At 43.9% G+C, this 16,406-nt stretch overlaps 1 protein-coding gene across 4 annotated transcripts; it reads right to left on the bottom strand.

Moving 5' to 3' along the window:
- Window positions 1-483: 483 nt before the first annotated feature.
- RUFY1 (RUN and FYVE domain containing 1) lies at window positions 484-16,012 on the bottom strand. 4 transcript variants are annotated; one of them, XM_027724072.2, is made up of 18 exons: window positions 15,695-16,012; window positions 10,957-11,130; window positions 10,518-10,635; window positions 9,725-9,826; window positions 9,280-9,403; window positions 8,812-8,870; window positions 8,026-8,091; window positions 7,343-7,412; window positions 6,361-6,462; window positions 6,003-6,119; window positions 5,491-5,658; window positions 4,659-4,756; window positions 4,077-4,196; window positions 3,155-3,284; window positions 2,637-2,731; window positions 2,137-2,185; window positions 1,870-1,947; window positions 484-1,217 (listed from the first exon to the last, which is right to left on the bottom strand). In XM_027724072.2, the coding sequence occupies exons 1-18, from the start codon at window positions 15,960-15,962 to the stop codon at window positions 1,074-1,076; spliced, it is 2,082 nt and encodes a 693-aa protein (XP_027579873.1). In that variant the 5' UTR covers window positions 15,963-16,012; the 3' UTR covers window positions 484-1,073. The 4 variants fall into 4 exon arrangements, with proteins under 4 accessions (XP_027579873.1, XP_027579879.1, XP_027579878.1 ...); XM_027724078.2 differs by having other exon boundaries at window positions 1,074-1,217; window positions 15,637-15,967; XM_027724077.2 differs by lacking the exon at window positions 15,695-16,012 and adding an exon at window positions 11,848-11,949 and having other exon boundaries at window positions 1,074-1,217.
- Between the last annotated feature and the right edge of the window lie 394 nt (window positions 16,013-16,406).

The following is a 16,406-nucleotide window of genomic DNA, read 5'->3' as shown; positions in this document are numbered from 1 at the left end:
CTACATGGAGCCTCAAGGAGCTCTTCTGGAACCTGTGGCTCTCACGACATTCCTGGTGGAGGGTGCACATCTCCACGAGGGTGCTGTTGGGGACAGTGGTGCCTTCACCCTGTAGTTCCTGGGGTGAGGCAACAGCCCAGTGTGCTGGTGCTCCATAACACAAACTGCTCTGGGACCCGGCTGCAGCTGTGCCCAGGCCTGACAGAATGAACACCCCTGGGCTGGGGCAGAGCTGCCCTGCTGTGTCACAAGGGTGGGCACATCGAGCTGGAGTCACTGCCCCCTTTCTTCCAGGGAAGGGGGTGGAAGCTGCTGCAGAGCAGGGGCTTCATCTCGCACCTTCTAGAATACCACAGTGTCGGTCAGGTATCCCAGACTCGTTCTGGAGTCTTTAGCTTAAGCCCTGGATGTGCATGGCTGGATAAGAACATTCTCTTCTGGCATCTGTGACCAACAGCTGTTTAAAATCAGAACGTCTCTTGCTTTCAGTTTTTGCAAAAGGCTTTATTGTGTAACTACCACACCGTGGTCACAGCGACTTCCAGAACAAGTACAATGTGCAGGTTTTGACTCCGCAGTGAACTGAAGGCACATTCATCGACACTCCCCATAAAGCTCTTTCTATAGACAATTCATAAACTGACCTTTTCCTCTCTGACTTAGAGCAAATACAAAACTGTACATGAGCCAGGAGACACACAGGAGCACCTACAGTGAAGGTACAGAGGAACTGAAGTTCATGTGCAGAGACAGGGACGTCTACAGGGATGAAATAAATGTAGAAATGCCATATACAAATTTTAATACAAATACCTATAAAAATCAGAAAAGTGATTTTAGTTTCAAATAGAACTTTAAGGGAAATTACAGTCGATATAAGTTTCTTAATTATTCCAGTTGGGAGAAGCATTAGCTTGCAGAGTTCCTACAAATTATTTTACACTGCTCTGTCCCACAGAGGAAATTATCAGAGACCAGCCAGTCTGCTGCACAGAGGACACTTGCAATTCAGAATTAAAAAAATAATGGCTACTTTCCAATGTTAAAGCGCTTCTGTCAAGGGTGGGAGGGCCTTAGGAGGAGTTGGAGGAACACCGCTGGAGCAGCAACGTGTGACAGGTGTCGCAGACACGGACGGGTTTAGGGTACGACGGCAGCGCGAGTTCGTTACTGGAACAAGTGTTGCAGAAGATGTCCCCACAGTTCCTGCAGTGGTGCTGCAAACAGAGTCAGAGTGAGCACAGCTGCCTAAAAGCAGCACCAGGAAGAGAGAAGTCAGACCTCGGGAAGGGTTTCTGAGGACACTGACATCCCCCTTCACTCCCCACCAGGCCCAGCCCTCCCGGCAGCACTTCCTCCTGTGCAGGGCCCAACACCGGGCACGATCCTGCGCAGCCGATCCCGGCGCAGCCGCCCGCCCTCCACAGCCGGGTACTGGGCTCGCCCTGGCTCGGGGCGGAGCGGGAGCGGGAGCAGGCCCGGGCCTGGACTGATGGAGCTCTCTCCAGATCACCCCTCCCGCAGCCAGGCCTTGCTCTCCGGCCGGCTCTACAGGGAGGAGATCCGGCCCCTGGGCTGCCGCGTGCCCCGCGCGCTGTCCCAAAGCACGGCCCAGGACCCCGCAGCACCCCCTGCTCAGCCGGGAGGGGAGACTGAACACAGCCCACAGCAGCTCTCACCAAGGAGAGCACGCAAAAGCAGGAGGAAACATTATGTTTAGGATGGGAAATGCCAAATTAATCCCTGTGTAGCTATCATGCCAACAAAATCTGGAATTGAAGCAGAGTCAGTCTTCCCTTGCAAACTAGGCAACAGCACCGTTTTTGTTTGCCACAGATTGTTTAAAAATAATCCACCGAGCAACATTACCTTCCTTCTTGAGATGGAGAATTCCTTTTCACATTGCTTGCAGTGTGTTGCTTCATCATCCTTCAGCCAAGTATGACCCTGGAAAATTTGAATGAAAACCACACTGGAGATACAAATAAACTTACAAAACAAAATTCAAAGGCATTTTAACAATGTTGTTGGTATTTTTCAAAAGCCACCTTTTAGAGCAGAATAACTGTGGTGAAATTTAAAGGTGTTAAATGAAATTTGTATGTACAGTCAAAATACCCATGAGATGTAGAGTACCTTTAGTGCTTTATTGACTTCTTTAATGTCTTCCATCTTCAACTTTGATCTGGAAAAAAAAATATGCCCTCTGCATGACTTTATATTTAGTTGTGTTTGGTTTTCCCTCCCATTCCATTGTCCAGCCACTGAATCTACACCTCAATTCTCAATTCTTCAGCCAGCCCCCCATTATGCCTCTGAACCACTCACTATCACCAGGAAACTTTGTCACCTTGGAAACTTTGTCACCCCTTTTCAGTATAACCAGGAGAATGTGGGAAAAGCACAGTTCCACTGTAAGAACTAAACATTTCCTGCAGTGTTTCATCTCTCAGCCAGCTCACTCTTACAAGGATCTCATTTTTATTTCATGGCTCTTTAGTTTCCCATGCCTAGTAACTACCTCCTAAAATTCTTACATCAATTGATTTTTGTAACTGGATGAGGTTTAAAATTCTTGGTATTAGTTTGATACTCCAGGTTATGTCACTTACAGGAGTTCAGTTCCTAGAACTTACTGGCTGAGATGAAGTCCCATTTCCTGAAGAGCTTGTTCCTGTTCCTCACAGACTTTCTCCAACTGCTGCTTCTCGTCTTGCAGTTTTCTCAGTTCCTATAAAATCAAGCATGAAATCAACGTTTTTGTTCACTGTTTGACCAATAACCTTGATCAGTCTACCCAAACTACCCAAGCAGTTCACAAGAATCAGCTTCTTTACAAACTTATTTCTGAAGCTTGATGTTTAGAATTACATGGCTGAGCTACCCATTGGTTCTGCACAAATGATGAAATCATTTAACCGTATTTACCAGAAAGAGGAAGATTTTCAGGCTTTGAACATTGTTGAGCAGAGCTAGAACATATCAGTCCTGTGCCCACCCATGAGCACACAGACAGATACAGATGTGCAATTGTGCCCTCAGAATCTAAACTGCTCCATACACAGGAGCAAATCTTCTTCAGGTTAACAAGAATGTTCATGCTTAAAAAATAAATCACATTCAGTTGTTCTGAACACTTGAAGCTTGTGCATACCTTTTTCAGTCCTTCCATCTGTTGCAATTCTGTTTTAAGCAGAGTGGTTGCATCTTTCTCTTGGTGCAGTTCTTTTTGCAAAGTTTGCCTCTGTTCCTTTTCAGATTTTAACTCCTTTTCCAGAGTTGAGCTATTGAAAAATAATTCATTCTAAAAAACCCTATAGCAGAAAAATATTCCATAGAACTTAAGGATAGCAACAGTATGAGGAGAAGAAATCTTGCCCAAAAGAGGGTAAAACTAGAGTGGTGTTCTGGGAAAGGAAAGAATGGGCAGCAGATATCAAACTGTAATGACAACAGACATCAAAAACTATATTAACATCTTCAGGTCACAGGAAACAAGCAGCAATGAACAGCTAGAAGAAAAACAAACAACTAAAAGGTCCAACCCCCCCCAAACCCAATCCCCACAAGTACATATTTCACTACCTACGTTTAAACTGTTTAAAAGGGACACTCTACCCTGACGTCTGAACAGTGAAAGAAATATTTTCTGTTGGTATTAGAAATCTTCAGAGGATTAACATTCCCTAAGAACAAGCCCCCAACCCCCCTTTAAAAACCCCAATCCCTTTGGATGACAGTCACTTCTCTGCTCAGCCTGCAAGTGTGACCATACCTATCTCCTGATTTATTAAAAAAGCAATTGAAAGCTTCATTGCTGGTTGGAATGGCCAGATTTCTGCTGGCACTCTGTGATCTCAATTGGATATTCTGGAAAAAAACATGTGAAAATCCTCATGCTCACTGTGCACTGCACAGAAATGCTGTGCTTCCCTAGATCCTGCCTACTTCTGTCAATGCTCAGGCCAAGACAATTCGAACCTACCCCTCCTTAGACCCGAGCACGAAAGGAGTAGAAAGTACTTCTGAGAGGAATGGCAAAGGGGAAGGAAAAAAAATTCCATCAGATTAAATACCATTTGCTGTCCAGCTGGGACATCTGCTGTCGACATGTGTCCAGCTTGCCAGCAAGCTCCTGCTTCATCTTGGTGCACCGTTCCTCGGCAGCCTGCCTTGCCTTCTCTGCCTGCTGCAGCCTACGAGGCAAGGAACACGTGCATTTGTTGTCAATTCACTCCTTAACTACACCCTCTCATCCTCTTCTTTTAGATTTACCAGAACAGGTCTTTATAAAAGCTTGAACTGAAAATGCAAGTGGAGAAAAAAAAGAAAAAGACTTTTGAAAGTAATTATTTCTGAAAAAAACCCCCAAACAACAAAAGCTAGAGTCATACTAGTTCTTAAGCTGAAGTTAACTTGTTTTTAAATGGCCTGCCTATGGAAAGAGCTATGGCTTTTCAATGGGTCAATTATGGGCACCTTTGCCTGGGATAAGAGAACAGCAAGCACAGAGAGATAAGGAGGAGAAAGTAAAAAAGATCATGCTGGCACGTGTGCCCAAATGTCTATAGGGGCATAGGGAAGGTCATCCTGTAAAGGTTTACACTGGAAAGTTTTTACTGACTTCAGTGTTAACTTTCTGAGCTGGTAATTATTACCTCTCTTCCATTTGTTTCATAGAGGACATCATCTCATTTGTTTTTCCTTCAAAAGAGGATATTGCTTCTGTTTTCTGTTGTAATGAACACTCTGCATTCTATAGGAAACAGTGAACACAGTGTTTAAAGTCTGCCACCACATCAAGAATGTTCAGCTTGCTAAAGGCCAGGCCTGGGTCTAACTGGAATGTACAAACAAAATGCTGATAATGCCAGAGCAGACATTGCTCCACTTGTTTTGTTAAGACCTCAGAAAAAAATCCCAACCCTTAACTAAGTTTTTACCTAAGAGATCAGCTCCAAGCCAAAAATCCTCTCTTTGGAAAAAAGCTTGAAGAAAGAAGTTATCAGATTAAATGGACAGGATAAGATCATCAGTGATGATTTGAATGCAACAACTGCACTCAGTGGGCATGGAATCAGGAAGCCAAAAACCCCCCAAATAAATACTGCTTTCAAAAGCAAAGGCCCACCTCAGCACTGGGGCTTCACTGGGCTGTGCCTTGCAAGTATCTGTGAAAGGGCAAAGGCCTGGGTAAAGCCTGAACAGGTATCAGGAAACAGCCCATAAAAATTGAGAGGAATCCCCTCTGGTACCACGTATGGGAGGGAAAGGCTTGCTAAACTCTTATTTGATGGTTAGTTAAACTTTTATTTCATTAACAGCAACAAGCTCTGTGTATTTTGTGTGAGCACTACTACTCTGTGGCTTCCTTGGAGAAATGCTTATCAGTTTATTTTTTGTCCAGTTGAAAAAAAACATGACATAACACCACAAACCCACCCAAACAACAGAAACCCCACAAACCCATCCCCAACCCCCTGCACATACCTGAGATTTGTGAAACATCTGCAAGTTAATGGCCTTCACTTCTTCTAACTGTTGGCGAAGTGCAACTAAAGTATCTTGTTTTTCATGAGTATCTTTCTCCAGAAGTTTCATGGCAATTTCCATTTCTGTTTTCATTCCAATTTGTAGCTCCAACTCTTTTTCTAGTTCCTTACAAAGAGATTTCCTAGTTACTGCAGCGTAGTCATACATCAGGGATAAGCATTTCCAAAACCCATATAACCCTATACACAAAACTATGTGTCTCTGCTGTAATGTTGGTAGTTTCTTAAACACAGAAACACCTTTAATTTCCAACATTCCAAAAGCCCCAATTCCCAGTTTTTCACAGACACTGTTAATGACCAATGCCCATCTGGCATCTTGCTTGCAATTCCTTCATGAATTCTGAATAGCTGCAAAAGGTGCACAGCAGATGTATTTTATTTGTAATGTTACAGTTTAGGCTGAATCCTGTGTCTTTTACTTCACTTTCTATAGTTAAGTTTCCTTACCAGCCTGATTTTTTTTTCTTCTTTCAACTGCTTCCAAACATCACTGTACATTTCATCAAGACCCTGTCGGGACTGCTTGTAAGTATCCAATTCTACTTTTGTATCCTCTTTTGTTACCTACAAGAAACATCAGCAGAAAAGCCACATAATATCACAAAGTATTTAAAGTATCCCTAAGTATGCCTAAAATAATTAAAATGCCTGAGCATACAACACCCAAACTCAGTGATCTGCACTGCAGCCTGCTCAGCTTGGCTGAGCATTCCAGTTCCCAGTGGGTTGGAGAGCACTAACTACAGCTGATTAAAGGAGATCTCTTATTTTAAAGCTCCTCATCATCTTTAAATCGGTGGCCCACCTCTACGCTCTTTTCACTCCGTTCACGAATCAATTCATTCTGTTGTTTTAACTGCTGCTGCTCTTCCTGCAGTGATCCAATTCGGTCGGTAGCTGCTGCAAGCTGTTTATAAAGAGAACAGATCTATATTTAATCACTGTGCAAGCAGGCAACATCTGGAGCAATTCTAAGGTCAGCAGCTCAGTCTCTGTAGCAGGTGTGCTGCTCACTTCCCCTTTCAGGAGCTGCCTGACCCTCCTGCAGCCGAACCCACTGTACAGCCAAAATTAATAACCCCACACACGTTTGTTCACTGCCTTCTGCTTCACACCCTCATCAATTATTATTAAACTGCCCAAAGAAATGCATCCAAGTGTAAAAGGCTAAAATCCACCCTGGATCTGTGGTATTAACTAGAAGTCACACAGCAGGTCAGGGCTGGCATTCACTGGTAGAATTGTACAGCATTTTTGAGTGGGGATACCAAAAATACACTGGAAATTGGACTACACAGATCCACTCTGAAAGACAGATATATTTTTTGTGTGGTGGTGGGTTTATATATATATATATATATATTCATATATACACACATAAAGCATGCTGCTGGATTCTATTTTACTTCCCAGCTGGGAAAGATTTTTTAACTTCTGTTTTTCCAGGATCACTCACATGACAAATACACACGTGTATGTGCAGAAGGAAGAGGGACAAGTCATGTCCATGTCAGTGGTTTGATTACTTTTGGGTAGAGACACCATTGCAAAACAAAAAACTTGATTAAGGAAATCCATCTACCAAATAGGTGCCCAAAAGCATTTTAACCACTAATGCAGAAGCTTCCCAGAAAGCTTTCTCCATGTGCCAACCCATGCCAGTCTGCCCAGTCCCCCACATCTCACCAGTACCTACTCAAATGTTTTAGGTCTAAGGTACATTCTTGGGGATTTTTGCCTCTGATGGAAAAGAGCTGTGAGAAATATTTAACAGACCAGACACAAACCTCTTCCTGGAGTTTTGAATTGGTCTTTTCCAAACAGTCTATTTTGTTCTGAAGATCTGCAACCGTGCAACTGCAGCAAGGAAGAGAGACACATAACAATGGTAAAAAAAGTGCCAACATTTAGCATTTATTCCTGTCCTCAACAGTATTGTTTTTAACCATCTTGCATTTCTTAATAACTAAATACTTTGGTGAACTGAAAAATACCCCTGAGGAAGGACAACTGTCCCTGTTAAGCACTAAGAGGACCATGCCCTTCCATACAACTGGTAGCCCTGTTCTGGCTCAGCTGTTGCAGTGCTAACACCTCTCCTGCTCAAGAAGGGAAGTGAGGTCCTCTCTTCCCACTGAACAACCTATGGGGGGAAGAGCAGAGACTCCTCCTCTGAGGAATGAACTTCCAGATGCACTTGTAATAGTTTCTCTTGAAAACATACCTCCACAGTGTTATGTTAATCAGTCTTAAAAAAGTAAACTACTATTACATGACTTGTTTTCTGCATTGCATGTGCCTGCAGAAGAGCAAGACTATAAAATGAAACTAAGATTTTTGGAAAATAATCAGGAAAGGCATTTCAATATCAGACAAAAATCTCTAAGACTGATGGCAGAGACATTCAAAGCCATACTGGAAAAGCTAAACAGGACAAGTGTTTGTATATGAGAATAGATGAAAATCCCACCTTAGGTGTCGGTTCAGTTCTTCCACATAATGCTTCTGGTCAAGGACAGCTGTAATCCCTCCATCTCTAGTTGTAAAAGTGAAAATTTACTGACTGAGAAGAAACTCCTTCATTCTAAAGTGTTAGTTTGTACTAGGGCTTTCAGCACAGACTTGTAAACTGAGTTGAAACCTTTTATCGTCTCCTTATAAAATACTTGTGCCTGAGTTACATGAGAAGCACCAGGGAGGTGAAGCAGCTGTTTGGCTGCTTTTCAGCAGCTCCACAGTGAAGAGCTCTGAAGTGACAGAAGCACATAAAATATGAAATCCCCTTCATTTACTACAGGTATTCTAGATTCAGTGCTGTCAACAGCTGTGATCTCAATTCACCCAACATTTCACCTCAAATTACATTTTTTCCTCCATAACTGATCTCTTCCACAGAGAGAGCTACTTAACTGAGAGTGTTTCTGAAACAGTGCTTAGAAACAAAGCAGTGATTTAGCAGTGGGTGTCCTGGCAGATCATCTCTTCTAAAATCAAAACAAAGCCCAATCTAATATTTTGGGTGCTTTTAATTTGGTCCCAGCTCAAGACACAAACTCTCCACATTGTATTCTTGTTCAAACCACCACAGGCTCAATCTTTGAAAGTCAGTATTAGCTAACAAAATCTGTTTTGGATTCTCCTTTTAGGATGATTAATAGTTTGAGGTCTCCAGCACTCATGTCCTCCCACAGACTGTCTGACAGGTTTGTTCTACAAAACCCGTAACAGTTTAGAATTATTAATTCACCATACGTACTGTTTGTCATCACTGTCCTGTGTTTCCTTAAGGTACAAGGAAAAATCAATCACTCCAACCTGAAAAATACATTTAAGATATTAATACACCTTCATGGTGCAATTCTGCATAGGAGCAGAATTGGAAAATGATAAAATGTGTATTTGGAAAATGATAAAAACATGAAGTTTAAGTTTACAGAGACAAATAATACCTATATTATTCCTAGCTGATGCAAACATGGAAGCTAGTGTTTGTCATAAAAGCATATTTTAGTGTGAACAGTTTCCTAGGAGTTATTAGTTGTGAGAGTATTTCCATAAACTACTACTTATGTACTTTCTTTTTATTCGCTGAGGGAAACATGATAAGCGTGAACTCAGGACATGCTGGAAAGAACTCTGGACCCATCTCAGTAAAGTATTTATAGATGTACTTAATTCTACGAGAATCTTATACCAACTGATCCTACTTAAGTTTAATCTTCACCTGGGAATCCAAGTCTTCTCCTTTCAAGCAAAGGTTTGCATCAATAACATTCAGTCCAACCAGCAGACCCACAATAACTGCTCCTTCCTCCTCCATCATCAATGCATCAGGTTCATAAAATTCACTGGAAGAAATATTATCAGGCATCACTGCACATCAAACAATTATAGTGGCACTTCCATCACTGAAATCATATAAACAGTAACACAGCCTTTATAAAGCTCAGCTGAGCAGCCCTTTCCCACCAATTTATTGCACAAGGCTGAGGATTCAGAACTCTCAGAAAACACTTGACTAAGTTCCTCTGTAGCTTCACTGAGAAACAATTAACCACTTGCTCCTCTGCAGGCTGCAAGAACAAGCTTGAAGTGGTCAAGGAATTACTCTCTCTGGAGCAACACGTGTCAGTGATTTGGGAAACACAACCTACACCATATGCTCTTACCTTAACAGGTGCTTATGGTCCAAGAGTACCTTGAGATAATCTGCCAGTTTCTTCTGCATGAGCGCTAAATAAAGCCAAGCCCTTCCTCTGCCCACAGCAGTCCTAAGATGAAAAGTGTCATGTTTTGGTAAAAACAAAGCTTCTTTTTAAGTAGATTTGTGCAACTCAAAATTCTCAGTTTACAAAGTGAGATGAAGGATATTATTTGTTAAAAAAAAAAAAAAAAGCACCCCCCCCAGCTCCAAAACCCCAACAACTGAAAAAAAAATTATCCCTGGGGGAATGAACTGCTGCCTCCAGAACACAAAAGCATTTAAGTATATCCCATTCTTTGGTGAAGGAAAAGTATTTTGTAAAGTTTTCCTAACTTGAAAAGATACATATTGTCAGCTACCATCATAACCCAACCACTGATGCACCCTAGCACTGAAAACAGTTTCTTTCCATTATCCTGAATTACCCAAATTAAATACTACTAGTGCACTCACAAAATGACACAAAGTTATAAAAGTGGGGAAAAGAAGAGGAGAGAAAATAACTGTGAAGGGTTTGGTTATTTTTAGCAAGGTTAAAAAGTTTCCAAATACTGTTTTTAATCTGACAGTATTGTTTCAATCAGAAACTCTGAATATTTTGAGGTATTCTCCTTATCTCTTGGAGAAGTCAATGCCTCCTACAGGCTGTATTTTTGCCTTTGGGAATAAGATCTCATTAAGGAAGCTGAGAGACTATACAAAGGATTCCTTTTCCCAGCAGTATGAGTGAAATGCATCACCTCCAACAACCAACTTACTTCAACTCTGGCAGATTTTTAACACTAGTTGCTATATCTGATGCTTCAGGACATAGTTTTTCCACTAGCTCCAAAGGACCAAAAAACGATTTGTTCTGTCCAATAAAAGTCTTCTTCACTAAAGGGAGCACACAGAGAAGTTTGTGAGGAAAAGTAACAGGCTACCAACTCCAGAATTAAAAATTTTAGTCTATGTGTTACTTTGTCTTACCAGCTTCTAACATGTCAATGAAAAGGGGGCATTAAAAATACCTTGACAGTATAGGAGGCACAAAATACAGGGTGTACAGGGGTAACCACATAGTTATATCTGTAATGCCGATTAGCACTGTACATTTATGCAATTAACAATGTCATTCAGAGGTCAAACTGGAGACACAGCAGGACTCAACAGCGACTCATTGACCTGCCTCTTCTCAGCCCGGTATCCAGAGCCCACCTTTCAGCCCGTGCTTGAGGCAGTGCTCCAGCACCACGAAGAACTGCTGCAGCGGGGGGAAGTCGGAGTCCAGGGTCCGGCCCAGGCTCAGGGCTGACTGGATCAGGATTTTGATGCTGAGCTTCATCATGTTCATGAGGTTGGCACGTTCCTCCATGGTGTGGCCCCGCGCACCTGCGGGCACATAGGCGGGGAAAGAAAAGCTGCTTTAGAAAAGACCTCTGAGATCATCATGTCCAATCAGCATCAGGTCAACTAGACCATGGCACTGAGTGCCACATTCAATCTCTCCTTAAACACATCCAGGGATAGTGACCCCATCACCTCCACTCCAATGTCTAATCACCCATCCTGTGAAGAAATTCTTCCTAATGTCCAACATGAACCTTCCCTGGCACAGCTTAAGACTATGTCCTCTTGTACTGTCACTGGCTGCCTGAGAGAAGAGGCCAACCTGGCTACAACCTCCTGTCAGGGAGCTGTAGAGAACAATAAGGTCACCCCTGAGCCTCCTTTTCTCCAGCCTGAGCCCCCCCAGCTCCCTCAGCCTCTCCTCATCAGATCTGTGCTGCAGACACTTCCCCAGCTCCATTCCCTTCTCTGGACCCACTCCAGCCCCTCAGTGACGTTCCTGAATTGAGGGGCCCAGACCTGGACACAGCACTTGAGGTGCCTCACCAGCGCCGAGTACAGGGGGAGAATCCGCGCGGAGACGCTGCCCAGCTTTCGGAGCCCCCTCCCCGCGGTGCCCCCCACCCATCCCGCGCAGGGGGCGGCCTGGGGGTGCAGCCCCGGGGGAGCCTCCCGCGCCGACACCGCGGGGAGCGGGGCCACCGCTCCCGGCACCCGGGTGGGACACGGCCCCAGCCCCCCGGCCCGGGGGGTCCCTACCTGAGCGGCGGGGCCGGGCCAGGGAGACCCGCCGGGGCTGAGGGACCCCGGCCCGCCGCGTTACCACGGCGACAGCGCGCGGGGCGGGGCGGGCGCCATCTTAGAGCGGTGTGAGGGGCGCGGGGCGGGCTCGTCGCAGCCGGGTGTGTGTGTGTGTGTGTGTTGCAAAATGTGGGATATGTACAAATTTTCCCAATAAAGGATGTTATTTGATATTTGGTCTTTGTATATTTTCAAGCCTAACCAACAGGAAGGGAGATTTAACCCGTGAAACAGATAGCAACTCTAAGTGATGCCCAGGCACTAGAAAGACAAATTACTTGTCTGTAGAATTGCCCTGTTAAAGTTTAGGGCTCGACATGTTTCAATAACCTCAGACCTAGGGGGAGGTTAACAAGGCTTGGGGAGAAGGATGTACCGCTGAGAGTGGACACAGAGAATGCAGAATTTATGGACCGCAAGGACGGCATGAAGCTGAGTCAGGGGAGGTTTAGGCTGGATATTAGGAAAGCTTCTTCCCCCAGAGGCTGGTCGGGCACTGAAAAGGCTCCCCAGGGCAGGGGTCACAGCACCAGAGCTCAAGGAGCATTTGGACAATGCTCTGAGGCACATGGTGGCAGTCTTGGGGTGTTCTGTGCAGGGCCAGGAGCTGGACTCGATGATCCTTGTGCATCCCTTTCAACTCAGCATATGCTATGATTCTATGACATTCGGCAGAACCTCCAAGACAAGGAAAAAACTAATAAAGCCAACTCAGCAACTGTGCTGAATCAGCTCCAACTGGGTAAAAGGTAATTGCGGCAGGGACTGATCGTGACCACTGACCCAATAAACCCACTGATGCAAAAGAAGTGAAAGACTGAGCATGTGGACTAATTAGCATGAGAAGCGAGAGAATCATTAACCAATAGAAGAATACTAATTAATAATAGAACTAGGTAACTTGTAGCAAATGAACATTAATGCCTCTGTTTGCTAAAATATTGAAAAGTTTTGGTGGTCATCGTGCTGTTTTTGTGGATTTGCCACCCAGTGCCCCTTTCATTGCAGAACTGTAAATAAATCTAATACCTGCACTCTGTGTGTGTATCAGCCTCTTGCATACCCAGGGAAAAAAACTATTTTGGGACAAAACGGGGAGCAGGACAGGGATTGGCTTCAGCCCCTCTGCTTCTTCAGGCATCCACAGTCTCCAACAGGTGCTGCCAACCACAGGCCAGTGGTCATTGAAATCCTCTTTTAAGCCACGGCTGTTGCAGTAGGACAGTCCTGCTGTCACCTGTGGGTCAGACACGGTCACACTCCCCTGTGTCAGTCACACTCAAGATTGTCAACACTATTCCTAAGACTGTGCAAAAGTCTCTTCAGTACTAATTTTACCTTCCTTTTTTGTGCACACATTGTTAATTTAGGATTAAAAATGAGCAAAATGCTTCCTTGTCTCAGAAGAGGGAAAACAGGGAGTCATTCTAATCAAATTGATCTTAATAACCACAAAGCAGACAAAGTTTTGTCATCTCAGTAGGTTACTGTACAGTATATTGTATTATACTATAATATATATAGTTAATATGCAATATACTATATGTAGAGTATACTGTATATTGACTATAGCCAATGGATGCCTCAAAACTGCATATAATGAGATATGAGACTGAGGATTAAAAGGGCTGTAATATTTTGAATGTCAATATTGTCAGGTTACACACTAGAAACAGAAAATCAGTGATTTTTTTGGGATGTTTTCAATATTAACCATTTGGATGGTTTTCTGAATTAAAATTTTTACATATCAGGCATACTTTTCTTGTAAGACTGGCTCAATATACGTGTATTACCCACAAGATTTTAAAAAAATAAAATAATGTGAATGAAATGTTCTTTATGAACACAAACTTAAAGTGTCTTAATAATGGCTTGCATTAAGTTAAATAATTACTTGAACATTCCTTTTTAGACTTTTTAGTTGCAAGTTTACATAGTCAAGTACATCTTTTGCAAAACTGTGCAAGTTGGTACATGCAAAATAAACAGGTATTAGACACATTACCAAAGCCAAGCCTCAAAGATTAGGAATCAGGTTACCCAAGTGCAAAAGATCACAGACATGATGCTGCAATCTTTAAGAATGCAGTCACAGTTTTGTCTCTCATCTAATTCAAGAGATTTGTTCCAACATCTTTTTGAAGCCACATGCCTTGTTTACTGTAATTATTCAGCACACTTTGAAGTCAGAAAACACTGAAGCACAAAGGAAAGCTCACAGTTCTCCATCTCTTGGTTTTTGGGACTGCAAGTCTTTCTTGATTTGTTTTCTTTAGATTTGTAGCTCCCGGCCTCTCTGCAAGGCAGGACATAGTTTCTTCAGTGGCACACCCTAGTTTAGAATGGGGTTTGTGTGTTTAAAACATGTGATCAACAGATGTGAAGCACCAGATAGAGGTTATAAAATCTCAGGAAAAGGAGGATACAGGGAACAAGCTCCGAATTTTCCACAAGTGGTCTTGCAGGTCTTAGCTTATTTCTTAAAAATACCTGCTTTAAATTAAATTTATAGTGCTCGGTCAAAGGTAATATTGAACAGGTAGAACAGGTGACTTAGTGCCTGTTCACATTTTATATTTAAATTATGATCAGATTTTTCATATGGAATTTTCCATAAAACTCATCAACATATCCAAATCTGTTGAACAATCTGGGGACGTGGTGCTGTATTCCTTTACTTTACAAAGAAGAAGCTGAAAGACTATGGTAAAAGTTCCATTAAGTGTGGGAGCTCTTAAGAGGACAAGAGGACATCACATTCCCTGTCCCTTGCCAAAAGCTGTATGTTCTTGTGAATTACCTGTATTCACAGCATTATTCCAAATGCAAACGAAGAAAATGGGATATTCTGCCCCGTTTGTCAGGTTAAATCCCAGGTGCTCAAGATGGGCACCCAGGAAACAAATCCATTAGAAGTTTGGTGTGAGACTTTGAGATGCAGGGAAAGACAAGAGTCTATTTTTTTCAGGACAATTAAACTCTGACTATCCAACACTGAGGAATTTTCACAAAAAATGAATAAGTCCATTAGCGGTAATTGGCTTTCCCATCCTGTCTCTGCTCAGCCCCACAGAACGCTGCCTTGAACACTCAGTACCATTAAAAACAAAAAGGTAGCACAAGGGAGCAAATCTGATCTCCACTGCTCCAGACTTAAGCACCATTATGAGACACTGGAGTACAAGGCTCCAGTCCCAATTTCTGCTGCATTTGAATGGGGTTTTTTCCACACTATGAGTATCACTGAGATTTATTTTCCATATGATTCAACTAAAGTCCTTTTCATTCAGTTCTAGGAGACCTGTTCCATAAAACTGTATGGTTGCTAGATCCTTGAATGCAGATGTTCAACAAAGCAAGTTGCGGTTAAACTTTTAGCGTAGTTAAAAAGTAACTTGTAACAAATCCGTATCTTAGTTTGCTTGTCCACTCTCTGACATGACAGATACAGCGAGTTCCTGCTCTGAACCAGCACATTAGGGAGGACATGGAATTGGGAGATCCCTCAGTGCAGCCGAGGGGAGCTTTAAAAAGAGGGAGAAGAGCCAGCAAATAAAAGCTTACTGCATAAAACTAAAGTCAATTTTCCCAAATATATTAGTTTTCTTTTTGTTATAATACACTTCTTAAGTTCTACATCTGTGTCGATCGTTTAATTTTGCTCCAATACAAAACCGCAGCATCTTAAAAAAGAAAATTCAAAGTAACACCCATGCACCACTGACGCGAACCAGCAGCACTTACGGGAGCGAACTGATTTGCGCACCACAAAAGCGAGTTTACTAAAGAAGCGGAGCCGTACTTGTCTTTGCCGGGCTGTCACTGCTGACGGGCTTGGACACGAACCCCACCAGGGACGCGGACTTCAGGGCGCTGCCATAGCTCAGTGCCAAGTTTTCCGAGGCTTTCTTGGCCAGCGACAAGATCGGAGCGGACCACCTCCCTTCCTCCGGCTTCGCCTTCTCCTCGTTTCTCAGCTCGGCCGCATCAGGGAGCTGTTTTTTGTCAATAATCTCGAAATCCTCCTCCCTGCCCGCGGCGGGCGCGGCGCGGCGCTCGCCGGCAGCCATCTTGGACGGGTCACATGACCGCGGACAGCGGCGGCGGGGCCGCCCAAGCCCCCGGCGCGGGGCGGGAACCGGGAATGCGGGCAGGGACCGGGAATTCCGGCAGAGACTGGGAATTCCGGCAGGAACAAAGGAATTGGGGCAGGGACTGGGGATGCGGGCAGGTGCCGGGAGCCCGAGCAGGTCATGGATCCCGGGCAGGTACGGGGAATCCGGGCAGGTACTGAAGCCCGGATAGGCACCGGGAATCCGTGAAGGTACCGGGAGCCCGGGTAGGCACCGGAGCCCTCGCAGGGACCAGAGCCCGATCAGGTTACAGAGCCCGGGTGGGTACTGTGGAAGCCTGGGCAGGTCATGGAGCTCAGGCAGATCATAGAGCCTGGGCAGGTACCGGAGCTGGGGCAGGACATGGAGCCCGGCTGGGTACCGGGAATCCCGACAGGTACC

Source organism: Pipra filicauda, unplaced genomic scaffold (assembly GCF_003945595.2).
Source record: "Pipra filicauda isolate LSUMZ 115617 unplaced genomic scaffold, ASM394559v2 scaffold344_size1527164_pilon, whole genome shotgun sequence".
NCBI classification, from domain to species: Eukaryota; Metazoa; Chordata; class Aves; order Passeriformes; family Pipridae; genus Pipra; species Pipra filicauda.
This window is presented reverse-complemented; position numbering and strand designations above follow the sequence as displayed.